This window comes from Abramis brama (assembly GCF_963993115.1).
Source record: "Abramis brama genome assembly, chromosome: 4".
NCBI classification, from domain to species: domain Eukaryota; kingdom Metazoa; phylum Chordata; class Actinopteri; order Cypriniformes; family Leuciscidae; genus Abramis; species Abramis brama.
This window is the reverse complement of record NC_139966.1, coordinates 56,332,302-56,348,542: the sequence shown is the minus strand read 5'-3', so window position 1 is coordinate 56,348,542 and position 16,241 is coordinate 56,332,302. Positions and strand designations below refer to the sequence as shown.

The window sequence follows — 16,241 nt, the reverse complement described above, 5'->3', positions numbered from 1 at the left end:
TTTATTTCCACAAGGAAGAAGATATCCTGCAAAGTCAACACAAAATCAGAATTCACCCTATTTATGTTCCTAATGCATTTTGATCTTTTTTTTTTTTAATATTGTTTATATAATATATTTTTAATATCAAAGAATGTATATGTATGTACCATATATATATGTATGTGTATATATATATAAAAGCATAAATATTAAGACTGTAAATTTATCAAGTTTTAAGGGTGTTTAGCTATTTTTAATGGAAAACACAACAAATATGGATGAATAAACTATTTTTAGCAGTGCGATGCATTAGCAAGAATACTTCATAGGGCAGCAGTCGTGCGTTTCCCCTGAAACATGCTAATAGCCCATTGGTTTTACCATCGCATCCACCATCTCTAAATATTACTGCAATGGCTTTTTACTTTCATCTGTTCTGACAAATAGTCGAGTGTCAGCCTGTATCATTCAGACACACAGAGATGATGTATAGAGCTCTGAAAGTGGATATAAATGCGTGTTTTGATGGGAAGCAGATGGTGTGGATAGATGGGAGATAGATTGAGACATCATTGGCTCGGCCTCCTGCTGTCTTCGGCCCGGTTCTGTCTCCACAGCTCAGCTTTAGAAGTGGACGAGAGCTTTAGGATTCATCTCGCAACAACAGCGATGAATGAGGCCGAAGAAGCGAAGCTGATGGGTCTTGTTTTTGCAGCTTGAACTCCAGGACTAGTGTTTCGATGTTTAAGATTTGTGATGTGGTGCACTGCATTTGAGGAGATATGTTTGTTTTACAATTGCACAATCTCATAGTATTGCATAGCTCCTAGATTCATTACTTTGGTCATTTTGTCTTTTAATTTTGCACCAAATAACTCCTGGAAAGTTAACTTTGAGCTATTAAGTGTCCTAAACATGTTTAATTTGCATGCACATGTGTTGCGGTAATGCTTTTAGATGCGAGGGCTAAGCCGCTTCTTCGTTTAAGTTTGTGAAAGTGTCTGGAAGAGTTTCAGTCATGTATTTTTTGTCTGTTAATAATGTCTGCCGAAAATCAGGGATTCATTGTGCTTCCAGATGGCAACTGTTGTCATGGCTCAGAATCCATTCCTGGTGATTTGTTTCTCCGTGACTGTAATGAGTTGCTGCTGTATTGATGCGCTGAGATCCAGGTCACGGCCCTCAGAACAGACTGACACAAAATTTAGCTTTTTTTCTCGTCCTGCAGCATTTAGACGATTGTCATCCTTTTTCATCCGTGAGCCACCATGTGTCCTCACAGACAGTCTCTGCTACCTCTCAGATTAAACACACACACACACACACACACACACACACACACACACACATATAGCGTTCTGGTCGCTGGGACGAGTCTGTGGCAAAACTCAAGTGTTTTACACACCATATATACATATATATATATTCATACCATGGTCTGTCTAAATAATCGATTCTGATTGGCTGGAAGGTTTGCATTGAAACAGTTTAATGTACAGGTAGTTTCAAGTCAGTTTAAAGGTACAATATGTATTAAAATATCCAAAAACCACTAGAACACTGTTAAAAACAGTATATGGTTTACTTGTGTGCTTATGTTTCCAACATAATGTTTCCAACAATGGTTAAAATTGTGGATTTATCTGCATTTAACCAGTGCATTGCGTCGCCTGTCACTGTCGTATCGCCTCATATTGCCAAAGTTGTTTGTTTTGCACATTCGTGATGACCATAATTATACTTCACTATTCTCATACAATTAGATTGATTGTTAAAACTTTACAGTCATTGGTGTGAAGTCATAACGGCCCAGTGTGACACCACCAAAAGTCTTTAATGAAGTCGTGCGAACAACGTGCTATACATTTAATTTTCTTTCTGCCACCGCCTCAGATGACATATGTTATCTTATGCTTGTGCACTGTAAGCACGCCGCCCTCTTGAACGTGGGCTGCGTCCCCCTCTTAAACCCATTACTGTGAGAGAATAATTGGCCTTTTTCTTCATCACATCTGCTCTTGCAAAACTTCAGACGTTCAGTGACTAACAAGCCCCTCCATCACCCACCTCCGGGAGACAGTGAAACCTCAGCGTTAACATCTCGCACGCTTGTTCTTTTAATTGAGATTTACTGACAGTCCTGCATGTCGTCGTCCAATCACAGCGCGGGGAGGGAATCGCCCTCATCAGGTGTCCAGATTGTGCGTCTCTAATCAGCGTTTGTGAGCTGTAAGAAACGAACCGTTGGACGGGTTTTTTGAGGGCGATGTGGCGTTATCTGATCCGAACCAGCGCTCGAGTTCGTGTGTTTTGTCTCCATTACGATGCTTTCTGAAGCATCTCGACGGGAGCCGCACTCTCAGCCCATCTGCCTCCAAATGAGCCTCTTGTTTGGCTTTTTCCGACTTCCTCCTGCCATGCTTTTTAGGGCAAAAGAGTGCAAATACAGCCCTGCCATTACTGGCACAACAACAGCCATCTGCAGCGGTTACTATTAGCAACACCAACGCATGCCTGTGCCAGACATGAGCTGATCTGTGTATTTTTGTGCTCGCAGGAACTACTTGACGGCTCCATCAAGCTGTTTTCTAACTGTGCTGATGATGTAATGTGCTAGTGATTGCAGGAGCAGGTGCAATCAACACATGATGAATCACATTATATTGCACCATACGATACATCATATAATTGTTTTTAAAATAACACCACACCAAAAGTGGTGCTGCACATAATAGTTTAATCATATTTCACAATATTACTGTTTTTACTGTAGTTTTGCAGTCTTAGTGAGCATACGCATTACAATCTTAAAAAACCCCAAACATTTGAAACGAAAGAGTATAATTGTGTTTTAGTTGTTTGCATGTTATACACCATTATGCAATATATAAAATGTGTTGCTAATAAAGCCTGGTATCTGCTCTTATATAGTTTATGGTGATCTCCCAGCTTGGCCACAAAAAAAAAAAAAAAACCTTCAAAACAGACAAACTTGAGCTGCTTTACAATAGATTTTTCAGCAGATTGTACACATATCTCCTTCACTTTCAGGCATTATTTTTAATCTAGTAGTAGTAGATAACTTTATTGTCACCGTGGGGCAATTGGGTTTGCGGCGCAGAAGTGGCAATTGGGTTTGTCACTTCATGACAAAACATCAGACATATGACACAAACAAATACAATACAATGCAATACACTATACACCCCTGCATCTAACCAGGCCAACTGGACATCTAGCTTATTTTGACTGATTTAAGGCTTTTATGGCTTGTGGTACAAAAGAAAATTTGGATCTGTTCTTGGTCATAAGGGGTAAATGTGTTCAGTGCTCGGTAATGTTATCCCAAGTAACTTTCTGGCAGTAGTAACTGTTTTTCTGATTATCTTTTTCTGAGATTCAGTGGCATTTCTGAACCAACAGATAATACAATTAATTTTTAATCTAATGTTTCATATTATAACACTGAAAATGACAGCAGTGTCTGAATGATATTGTGGTAGATTTTTCTTCTATTTCACACCTGACCTAAGTCTACCTGGGTCTCGTCTACAGTCGACGTCCCCGAACGTCTACAGTCGACGTTTAGTCTCTATGGGTCTCGTCTTCAGTCGACGTTTAGTCTCTATGGGTCTCGTCTTCAGTCGACGTCCCCGTTCAATAATATTTATACTCTAGCGCGTCTACAGTTGACGTCGGCCGAGTTAGTATTCCCTAACTTGTTCCTCTAACTATCTTGTTACGCAACAATAATAACCAGACAGACTTCAGCAAATGTCCTTCAAATGCTTTAATCACGGCCGGAGGATCTCAGACAAATTTCAGAGAGAATCCCACCAGCAAACAGGAATACAACAGTTTTTATAGAATAGGGGCGAAAATGACATGATAGATTACATAATTTCCCTACAATTTGATTGGTTCTTCATAGACAAACCCTTCTGTTACTAGGTAGAAGCAAACTCTGTTTTAATGATTACTTCATTGTTAATCACAAGTTTTCAAACCTAGACATCTGTCTAGTTTCATTTCCCCTATTTGTTATTTATACACTCACACACTCAGTCACGAGTTTTCGCCAAAGGGTTTGGAAATATTGAAAATTCAAAAGCATGTGAATGTTGCTCCTGTAAGAAAAATAAATATTAGTTATGATTAATTAAAAAATCCAACTGACTTCAGCTGAAAAATGGCACTTTTTTTCTTTTTAGAGCTGCTTAACAGCAGAGTTGAACTGTTTGCAACATTGAATCATTATTGTCCTGTTGATCACTGTAAAGCTGCTTTGAGTCTACCTGTATTGTGTAAAGCGCTATTTTAAAAAAGTGACTTGACAGATCTTTTCTGAATGATATCAATTTACAATATGACTTGTGATGCCGTCTGGAATCATAACCATACCTTGATGGTTCGCTTGGCCAGAGGAGAACTTTCTGTCACCGATGGAGTTTGGGTTTCTTTGGTTACACTTAACATTATGCAGTATCATTGATTTGACTGTACTGAGACTATTTGATAAGAACTGAACTGAGCTGATGAAGACGGTTTTCTACAGAGCTGCTTTATAGCTGAATTGAATTCACATTTGATGATCTTTACGCAGTTATTGAATGAAACTGAATCAACACTGAACTGACCTCCACTTTTTTTTCTTTTTAGAGCTGCTTAACAGCAGATTTGAACTCTGCGTCATTGAATCATTATTTTTCTGTTTATCCCTGTAAAGCTGCTTTAAAAAAAAATATCTATTGTATAAAGCACTATATAAACAAAGGTGACTTGACTAGATATTGTGATGCTGCTTAGAGTTAAACCAATGAAAATGGAGGTTTTATGAAAACCCTTAACACAAGTGCATTGAGAGTACCACTGGGTAAGTGAAAAGTGTTTCACTTGCTATTTTTCCATCCAAAGTTGGATTATCGCATAAAACATTTCTAAATAAAGCTCTGTTTCCATCTCATGTGGTCAAGAGAACAAATTGGTCACTTGTGGCTCTTTTTTCCTAACTCAGAGATGAAAAGAAATAAAGGATCATGTTATCTTGTGTTCAGAGGCGGATGCTTGGCGTTTGTGAACGCAATCATGTGAGACACTTCTTTGAGGTAATTATACCCAACCACTTTGATTCAGGCGTTTCAGAATGTGACCAAACCAACATTTGAGATGCTGTGCGATGCAATTGGTCCACTGGTTAGTCCAGTTATCCAATCACATCCTCATTTGAGGCAATGTCATGTGAGTTTTTGTTGCCCATCGAGGGATTTATTTGGTAAATGTGTTTCCATTGTAGTTTATGCACGTCGTCTTATCGGCTAAAAACAATTATCCGCCTCAATTAAGCGCATAGGACTCAATTTACTTCTTCCGCTGTTCGATGCTTTGATGTGTAAGTAAACTGGAAACTGGAGCATCTTACGTACTCAAGACAAGTTCTAAGTGAACTACACAATGGACGTCTGAGATCCTCTGCCTTCATTTGGACCATTTACATAAACATTGACTGAGTAATTGCATGGCACATGCCTTAATAAGTGCCGATTGCTCTTTTGCCACAACCAATCTGTGCTGTGACCTCCCAAATTCTCCTTTGTTAACCCGCTTATGAAATATACAATCACTTATTCTGGAATCAAACTTCTCGAAGGAATTACTCCCTGATTAAGTAACAAATGAGAGGATTTACTCTTTCTTTCCATTTGCACATTTGAAACGGCTTCAGTAGATTCTACATGGGCGGCTTATATTGGCCCTTTTTCTTAATAAGATAAGCCTGTCCAGGATTTGCCGCTTTTTAGACATTTTTCTTAAACTGCACCCAAGCGTGTGATGTTTCTTAGATGTGAATGCCATGAATGTTTTATTCTCCACTGGTTGTTCTTCAGAGACTTTTAAATTAAGATTTTATCAAACATTTGACATTTGCAGCGGGTCAGTATCTCTTCCAAACAGCGCGGCATTATGAACGCTTTTCAATGAACGAGTACAGCCTGACATGTGTGGCATATATCACTCTTTTCATTGAGTCATTTACTAATTATGAGTTGGGCTTTCAGATCAGATGATGCTGGAGAGAGATTCATTCATTCAGAGATGATTCATCTAAACTGAAATGCATCATTAGCTTTAAGACTGGCAGAAGCGGCTCATTTTATTCATACATTCATATACTCATATAAATGTCATTTATCTTCTAAATAGTGTTTGAGAACTAAGGAGATGCATGATTTTTTAGACATGTGCTTTAGATAGCTTGTCTTGTAAATGTCCAAATGTCTTATTCTTATTGTTAATAAGTCTTAATCTTATTGTTAACAATATCGCATGGTATTTCAAATGCAAATAACATGTTTGTCTTCATGATTTTAATTGGAATGTAAAAGCGTTCTTGTCGAGCAATGCAATATTTTGGATAACGTTAACCAATAGCTCTTAAGCCATTGCTTTAGCATACTTGCATTCAAATCTGGCAAATCTTTTTTTTTTTCTTGTTGAATATCCAGTTTCATTGAGAATTACACCATATGTGACCCTGGACCACAAAACCTGTCACATGGGTACATTTTTTGGGTCATGGGTCCCAATGGGTTCAGATTACAAATGGGTCATCTGTAATCTGAATAAATAAGCTTTCCATTGATGAATGGTTTGTTAGGATAGGACGATATTTGGTCGAGATACAACTATTTGAGAATCTGGAATCTGAGGGTGCAAAAAAACTCTAAACATTGAGAAAATCTCCTTTAAAGTTGTCCATTTATGTTCGTGATTGTGCTGCATTCACTCACAAAAATACATGTTTTATATATTTACGATAGGAAATTTACAAAATATCTTCATGGAACATGATCTTTACTTAATATCCTAATTATTTTTGACATAAAAGAAAAATCTATAATTTTGACCCATACAATGTATTTTTGGCTATTGCAACAAATATACCCGTGCGACATGTGACTGGTTTTGTGGTCCAGAGTCACATATTACTGAAGTAAAATAGCTAGCTTTTGACATTGAAAATTAATTAATTTTAGAAATTTGGTTTTGACATCTACAGGTGAAACTCGAAAAATTAGAATATCGTGCAAAAGTTCATGTATTTCAATAATTCAACTTAAAAGGTAATACTAATATATTATATAGACTCGTTACATGCAAAGTGAGATATGTCAAGCCTTTATTTGTTATAATTTGGATGATTATGGCTTACAGATTATGAACATTTTAAAAAAATCTGAGATTTTGAATTGGGGGTTTTCATAAGATATAAGCCATAATCATCAAAATTATAATATATAATATATATAATATATTAGTTTCACCTTTTAAGTTGAATTACTGAAATAAATGAACTTTTGCACGATATTCTAATTTTTCGAGTTTCACCTGTATACCATAATTTGAGTATAATCAGCATTTCCCATGTGTTTGTCTTGGAAAATCACGACCGCGTACATGATGATCCATCATGCCACATCACCAAAAACTGAAAATCTCTCAGTCATCAGTGTGTGTGCACGTCAAGGAAAGGTTCTTGTAGAAAGCTGTGCACGGACTGGTGTGAAAGCAGCGAGGGCAACGGGAGGGCGCGAGGGCATGCTGGCCTTTCAGAAAGGTCGTCTGTGTGAATGGCAGACGCTCCACTGGGAGCAAATGCTTCATTGTCCATTTTCTCCCTGAGCTTTCGAATGCCCAGAGGAACATGAAACATTGAAAACATTGTTTATTTCCGGAAGAACCTTTCAGAGAATGTGAAGCTAAATTTAGCAACTGGGTCACGTCAATTATAGCCACCTTTTATTCAGTGTTTTGAGACTGTATAGACATTTAATGATCGTAATGGCTGGACGGACACTCTCTCGTGTAATTTTACTTAGTAAACGATACACTGCATGTTATTTTAAGTATGCAGTATGAAGTGCACACAGTATTCGTTTTACTCTAGTATAAGTATGACATGAAATAAGTCTGTAAAATATATATGTATATATTTTTTTAAATAGTTTATGAACCTTTAGACGATATCTAAATGTCTTGATACATCAGGCTTTTATTGCTCAGATAGTATTATATAATGATATAGTTTATATATTATGTTATATAGTGAGAAAATGGAGCTCATATTTTATTCTGCATTTATTTTATTAACATGCTGCAGATGCTGATATTTATATGGCCAAAAAGTAAGATGAAATCTGCTTATGTAAATCATTGAGATCTTTATAACAGTATGGCAGACTAATGACATAAAATGCATATAAATATCCGCCATCACCCAATAATATCTTGTAGTAAAATGATATTTAAGTTCTTAGATTTATGATCAAAGCTGTAGTTTTAAAACATAGAATGCAATGCAATACAATGATGATTGAGAGATGAACTAATAATCTTTCCTCAAAAGCCTGATGCTCACATTTGATGCTCACATTTGAATATGATTTTTCTAAAACAATGATAATCAAGTGAACCTACATTGCTTCACTCCAGTAAATGTTTATCTTGAAATATTACTAATAATATAAAAACTTAGTTATTATATCGTTCGTTTTCTTTACTTTAAATATATTTTTTTGTCATGTTGATCATTTAGAGCACTGCAAAATTCGCGGCTTTATAGGGTTAAATGTGGCTATTATACTTTTCGAACTAATTTTTTAATAAAAATCTCTTGACTGTTGGCAAATGATGCCAAAATAATGTTAGCGTGATATGGTTATGGTGGGTCGCAGGGGTCCCACGGGTCCTTGAAATCCTTGAAAGTTTGTGAATCTGAAGGTCCTTGAAAGTGCTTGAATTTATTTTGTGCAAGAAGTTCAATTCCATATTATTCCCTCCGGTCCGCTAATGTTATTTGGTCAACACTTCGTGGCCTATGCACACTATAGCTTGCTTGATTTACGTTAGCTACGCGCATTTACGCGTTACGTTGCGTGAGGTACTTTGTGTTGTACGTTGCCATGTTCACGCGCACAAAACTGTAACGATGTATCTTACAAGTGTAACACGATGTAACCTTGCTGTCACTTGAAATGTGTCCCCACATTAAGTCCTTGAATTTGAGGGTATTGGACCTGGAAAGTCCTTGAAAGGTCCTTGAATTTGAAGTTAACCAAAGTGTGGGAACCCTGAGTATGCCATGCAGATTGCATACTTGGTACAGTATGCATACTGCAAAAAATATGTACAGTATATAAATGTTATTTTGAATACACATGCAAAGTCAGATTTATTTCTCTGATATTTTTTTTGTCAGTGATGTACAGTATCATCTTAAAAGCTGCTTGTGTGTATACAGAAACCATTTTTATCTTGTTGCCCACTTTATATTGATTCTCCGTACATGTGCTTCCCTTTTAAAAGCATTATCACTTCCTGTCATGATCGCTCTTCTCTCTCTTAGCCTGTGGCTTATGCTTTGACAAATTGTGTTTACAACCAATTAGTGTGATTTGTAATGTGCTTGTTTGCCGTCAGAGTAAAGGAACAGTGGAAAATGCTTCTTGATTTTATTCCAATAAAATAATCATTACTGAATTTCCCCTGACATCCCTGATTGCTATCAAATCCGCACCCGCTCTTAGTAAGTGCAACAGGGATTTAAGTGAATATACCGACATGTCCTATCATTTCCACAACATCCATCACTCCAGTCTTATCATTCACAGTGTGTCTTTAATGCGGCGTGTTGTTTTCTGAGTCTCGTCTCTGTAGCCGGTGGCGAGGACAGGCACTTCTCTCGTTCATGAGCTCCATGTTCGTCGAATGATCACATGAGCATTTTCATTTTCAGCAATTTCCCTTGTGCCGCCGCGGGCTTTCACAATGACCTAGCAGAAAATGAGCTATCAACCGCTCTATGTTCTCCATTACTAATATTACTAGTTTTACCCCATTAATCAAATTAAGTGCTCGTCTCTTTGAAGTGCATGAGAGAAAAACAAGCCTAGGTTCACCTCATTTGTGTCCAAGCTGTTCAAAGCAAGCATTTCCGCTCACAAATTTGACGAAGAGCACGGTTAAATGGACCTGAGGCTGTATCTCCGCAGCGTATTCACATCGAACTCGGTGTTATGAGATATGAAAAATAGTTATTTTGGCTTATAACTTCTGAACGGTATGGCCAAAAATCAAAAGATTTTATATAACTATACAAAGTTTTCCCACATTGACCATTTTAAATTTTGTTGCAAAATGCTATATTTTACGAACATATTGACATATGTTATGATACACTGTAAGTGTCATCGGCACCGAGCCCAGAAGGTACTCAGTTTCGAGACAGCGCCACCTTGTGGTAAAAAAGAAAAAGCTAATAGCTTTTGATTAATTTAGTCTATTGTAGTGAAACTGGTCTTAATAGATTCCTTGGATCATGAGAACATGGATACCAATAGTCGGCCAAACTTCCTGTACGCCATTTAGATTTTCTTTTAAAAAAACTACTTTTTTAAACTCCGAATTTCACCTATTGGTCAAAATTAATTGGCAATAATGTGACGAGTGATTGTATTTATAGGCTTTCAACTATTTTGCTTAATATAATTTTCAAGTGTCTCTACTCATTTTTGCAGTTGATCTTAAAATGTTTTAGTGCATTAACTGTCCTAGCGCATTCGGGTCAGTTTTGACCCGGAAGAGGTAAATACAATTTATAAAAAAAAATCCATAGTTTTTAGTATGAAAAAAAAAAAAACTGCTTAAGACTATCAAAATACACATAATTATTTTTATATAAATACATTTTTACACCTTTTTGTGAAGTAAACTGTGGCTTTACTGTAAAGCTCACATTCCACGGGGCCAAAAACTGAACCGGGAATACGAAAGATGTATAGAGTTTTTAAATACAGTAGATTAAAAAGTTGTGCAAAAAAAAAAAAAAAAAAGTAGAATAACTATTGTTTTTACCATGTCTTTACTTGTCTCGGTTACACTGAAGTGGCAGCTGTGTGTAGTTTATAAACCATCTGTAAAATATGTGTCCTTCAATGTCAAGATTCTGTGTTTAACACACCTTAAAAAAAGCCGTTCAGAGTGCCGTCGTGTTGTGGAGATTCATGAAGATGTGTGTTTTCTTGACAGCTCCTCAGTCATCCGCTGTCGTCTCTCTCGTTCGTGCCTTTGGGCCGTTTTAGGGGGTCCGCCAGAGAGGCGGACGAACACCTCGTCCACAGCTGGACGTGTCCACCTGTTCTCCAGCGCACCTGCTGTCCCTGCAGGCCTTGCAGAGGAGTCCGCCAGCCCTGGGTGATCTGCACATGTGACAGAACCAAGTGAAGTGTGACTTCCTCGCCCAAACGCACCTCTGAGTGGCGGAGAGAGAGAGAGGTGCTGAAGAACGGCAAGCTATTTTTATGCCATCTGCTGTCGGCCATGCATGTATGCATGAAGACGTCCCCACAGCGGTCTATACGTGACATGATGTATGGTGTCGTGTCACATGTACTCAGTGAGGAGTGTTAACTAGGGCTGAGCCCAAGCATAGTGTTTCCTTTACCAGTGGCTGATCATGCGTCTTCATGTTGTCATGGCTCTGCTGAAGACCGGACTGAAAATCTTGATCTAATCTGCTTTTTGAAAGCTTTTAACTCTGCGTTTGTCCTAAAGTCTAAGTAACTGAAGCACACTGATTGTCTCTCGTTCACCTTGGACAAGATCCTTAGGTCTTTTGTGCTTCTCATCTCGAAATCTGTTCAATTGAAACCCACTGAGAGCGAAATGATTGGCTCGATTGACTCAAACTCTGGTTGCTGAAGCCGTTTGGGACGACCGTGCTCATGGTTTCTCTGCTGTGTACTGGCTAATTTATTGTTGCCAAGGCAACACTCACTCTGGGAAGATGACAATCACTTTAACAACCGCTTTTCAATCCATCATACATCCAATTGCTCAGTGTGGGCATCAACCTCTGTGGAATTTTTTATTATAGGTATTTTTTTTTTTAGCTTTAAGATTTGATTTTGTTTTGTTTTTTTGCATTGAGAAATTATTTTCTTGACACAAGCATATTTCCTCCCAAATTGTCATTACCGTAATGCAAAAAGATGTATACTACTTAAATTTAATGTACATTTATTTTTTATTTTTTTACATTTTCATTAGCATAAAGGCAGTGTAACAAATATCACCATGATGTATAAATATTTTAATGAAAAAAATAGGCTTTATAATTTAAAACATAAAATAAAATATATTTATTTATATTATATATATATGTAAGTATGTATGTGTGTATATATATATATATATATATATATATATATATATATATATATATATATATATATATATATGTGTATATATATATATATATATATATATATATATATATATATATATATATATATATATATATATATATAATAAAGGGCTTGATATTAACTTTTTTTGCTCACCAACCACTGTGGATAGTGGTTTTCCAAAGTTATTACCCACTCAGCATTGTCATTGGCCACAATTTTGACATTGACACCATGGGGGAAAACTCCCATATAGATATTTTTAATATTCTCATAATTTGTCAGCAGGTTTATTAGGCTGCTGTCACTTTAAGACCTGGTGCACGGATCCATTATACTGTTACACGTGTTTTCTTTCTCTCAACTGTTTACGGTCACTGAAAACATTACTGACTGTGTTTACATGAATACTCACCAAGCCCAGCATTTTGACATTATTTTGTGTGTATTTGACTGTTTATAAGCACAATAAGCAGCGTAACAAAAAACTAAATTTAGTGCTGAGAGAGGCGGCTTTATGTGCGCGCACTATGGTCACACTAAACTTATGCGCAATACGCACAATCTCATGCTGAAATTCAAGCCCTGTAACACCAACAATATTCATCCGGAGCAAAAGAAATGAGTGAGAGAGGAGAGGCGGGTGTGTGTGTCACTCGCTGTTGGAGAGATAGAGCGAGAAAGTGCAGCTGGTATCATGTATTCTGCTGAAAATTGCTGAATTGGAAGCGTTTCAGATATTTCAGTATCGATTGAAAAATCAATACTTTTGACAACACTACATTGCACAGTGCAGATTAGGTCGGACTCTGAGGCTTGTAGCCGGTCGCTCCGCCTGGATGCCGAAATCGCTCCAAACTCAGGTTGTTTAAAGGTCTCAAGGGCCGCTTAAATAGAAAATCACATCTCATGTTTGACACTCATCCGTTATGCTAAATTTGTTTGGAAAATATGTGCTTTATGCATGTGTGTGTGTGTTTTGTGAACTTCTCCTCAACTCTGTGTGTTTTCTCCTCAACCTTGATTCGTTCGCCTCAAAACATGTTCTTACCAGCATGCCACAGTCTGTCCACATGTTACCCAGCGGCCCTGTGACTGCTCCGTGTGAGAGAAGAGCCCGTTGTGTGCGCTTATCACTGCTAAACGGCCTTTCTCTGGTGTGAACGGCCTCCTCTGTCCTCTCATGGCTCAGTCTGCGTGTGACTGCGGTGGTAATTGTATTTATTGAGACGTCGGCGCCTCATGGCAGAGAGGAAGAGGGTGGAGAGGAGGACGGGGGGGTGTCTGTCTGTCTCCATGCTCTTGTGATCGGGGCGTATGACTGAGGAGGGCAGCAGCAGTGACTGCATGCTTGGGTTGGTGGTGAACAGCGGGAGTGGAGAGAGAGAGAGAGAGAGAGACAGGATTGAGGGGATACAGAGCCACTGGCGGCCCCCGGAGGGAGAGACATGTTGAAATTCTGCACCACCCCTCGCTCAAGGTGTGTAGTTTTCTGTGAGTGTGTGTTTATTCAGGAGGATGGATGTTGCTGAGGAGATTTTTTGGGTAGATGTCTTCTGTTGAGTTTTCATCTGGGTTACATCATGTTTGACTCGGACCTCTGAAGGTAGATTGTGGTTTTGCGTGGGTTGTAACTGGTCAGAGCTGGTTTAGGTGGACTATCAGCTGGAGGAGCTGACGTTTATCCTGGTGACCATTTTGCTCAATCTAGTTGGGTTATAGTTTAGTTATAGTTATAACGATAACTATTTACATATATTCATTTAGCAGATGCTTGCATCCAAAGTGACTTGCAACTGAGCAAAACAACAAGCAATTCATATAATACATTGTATATATATACTGTATATACTGTGTGTGTGTGTGTATATATGTATATATATATATATATATATATATATATATATATATATATATATATATATATATATATATATAAAATATTTCATAAAATATATATATATATATATATATATATATATATATATATATATATATATATATAATTTCTATTTATAATTTTAATTTAATTACAGTATGAATCATTTATCACATTTATTTTTTAGAATATTTTTGTTTCTGTTTTTGATCACAATATAAATCTTTTTTATCATATATATATATATATATATATATATATATATATATATATATATATATATATATATATATATATATATATATATATATATATAAAATTAAAAAAAAAAATTAAATACCTTTTTTTCTTTAAATATTGTAAATATCACAGTATTAATAATTTTAATGATAAATACTTTAATCCCAAATGTATTACATATACGTGTACATAATTTTCTTTTTATTCTTTTTTTTAATCACAGTATAATACACATTTATCACATTTGTTTTTTGTATTTTTTTTATTTTTTTATTTATGTTTTAAACTTCAGGGTGTAAACCAAAAGTACTAGTAGTAGCCAATATTTACTCATGATGACACCTCAGTTTTTAAAATACATTTTGACTTTGCTTCCACCAGTTGCTTTGCAAAAAATAATAATAGAGATAAGCAGATTGAAAAATTCAGTTTGCAGACCATACCACAATTTTCTCCGCCCTGATAGCAACATTCAGACGGTAATCTTTTCCAGCAGGCCAGCATGTAAATCACATCGCTATATCAATAATTTCAATTATCAGACGGCTCTTTATCGGGTGTCAAAGTGTGAACAGCAGTCTTACATGTCTCTAATTCCCACAATTTCTGTTTCTTTTCTCTCCCACAGTCACAATGAGCGAAAGGTGACCTGCAAGCATCCCGTCACAGGCGTTCCTTCGCAAGACAACTGCATCTTTGTCGTCAACGAACAGTGAGTCACTTCTTTCTCTCTCTCTCTCTCCACAGTTTCCTGCAGCATTGAGTCAGAAACAGAGCGCTTTGTCTGAAGTTCACACAAAAATCACATTCATCATGTTGGATAATGCACTCCTCTACTGTTATATCACAGAGGAGAAGGACGTTCATTTGCTTTTTGTTTTTAGGGGTGTATTGAATGTTGGTTAATTGGAGGTATAAAGAATTTTAAAAATGAGAAAAAGTACTAAATTTGAGACAAATAAGTATTTTAAGTCACTCAGGATGAAAAGGCATTATTATATTCCATTAGTCTGCTGATGAGTACATGTTGATTGAATCTCGTAAAAATATGCCCAGAATAAGTGTGTGTGTGTGTGTGTGCGCACATTTTTTTTGTGGTAAAACCTTTACGTTTTTTTATGAGATTCATCCAAAAGCATTGCTTTTCTCAGGCCGTCTGCTTATGGATTACCAGTGTTACTCTTTGTATGTGGTTTAAAAGAAAGAGCCACTAAATAGTCAACACACCCCCACATTTTCACACAAAGCCACTACCAATTAACAGGCCAGCGATTAATGAAGAGCTGAGAAAATGATTATGTGCATGGATCCATCCGGGGTGGTGTTTACTGGACTGGAGCCGACGGGTAGTGAAGTCATGGCTTGGGAAAAACGCTCTCTTCCTCCTCCTCTTCTTCTTCACAGCTCACCTCTCCTGTCCAACGCGAGCTGCTCTCCCGATAATTGTGTTCAGCCGAATGCCCTCAAACCACTGGAAGAACGAGCTGTCAAACACATCTCTAGTCTTTATCTTGCTCTCTTTCTCTTTTCTTCTTCCTCCTCATCTCTCTCCTGCGTCCTCTAGCAAAGTCAACAGCTTCCCTCCGCCGCCGTTTATCCAGCGTACGCCACAGAACGACGGGTTTAATCTCTGTAGTCTCCATTCGCAGATACCAACTAAACGCTGCCGTAGATAAACTTCAAATCCTCTCGCTCTGAAGAGACGACGGCAGAGACTGAATCTGCCACGGAAAGATGCAAATCTGATGAAGACGTACGGCACAATGTTCACTCTTGTGTTGTTTCAAACCTGTTTGACTTTCTTTCGTCTGTGGAACACAAAAGCTGATGTTTTCTGCTCCGTTTTCATACATCTGACATCTACAACCGCCAAAGATGAGAAGAAATGATAAAAAAGC

At 37.2% G+C, this 16,241-nt stretch overlaps 1 protein-coding gene across 46 annotated transcripts in view; it reads left to right on the top strand.

Moving 5' to 3' along the window:
• The window catches only part of plekha5 (pleckstrin homology domain containing, family A member 5), a 158,669-nt gene that overhangs the window by 89,488 nt on the left and 52,940 nt on the right, over positions 1 to 16,241 (top strand). For 43 of the 46 annotated variants that reach the window (XM_084111228.1, XM_084111230.1, XM_084111229.1 and 40 more), the window contains one exon: positions 14,972 to 15,055. Coding sequence is in view for 37 of the 46 variants with exons in the window: in XM_084111224.1 (XP_083967350.1) it covers positions 14,972 to 15,055 (84 nt within the window). In the remaining 9 variants the exon portion in view is untranslated. Of the gene's footprint in view, positions 1 to 13,471; positions 13,705 to 14,971; positions 15,056 to 16,241 lie in introns of those variants that run through there. The other 3 variants (XM_084111226.1, XM_084111196.1, XM_084111200.1) reach the window with 3 other exon arrangements.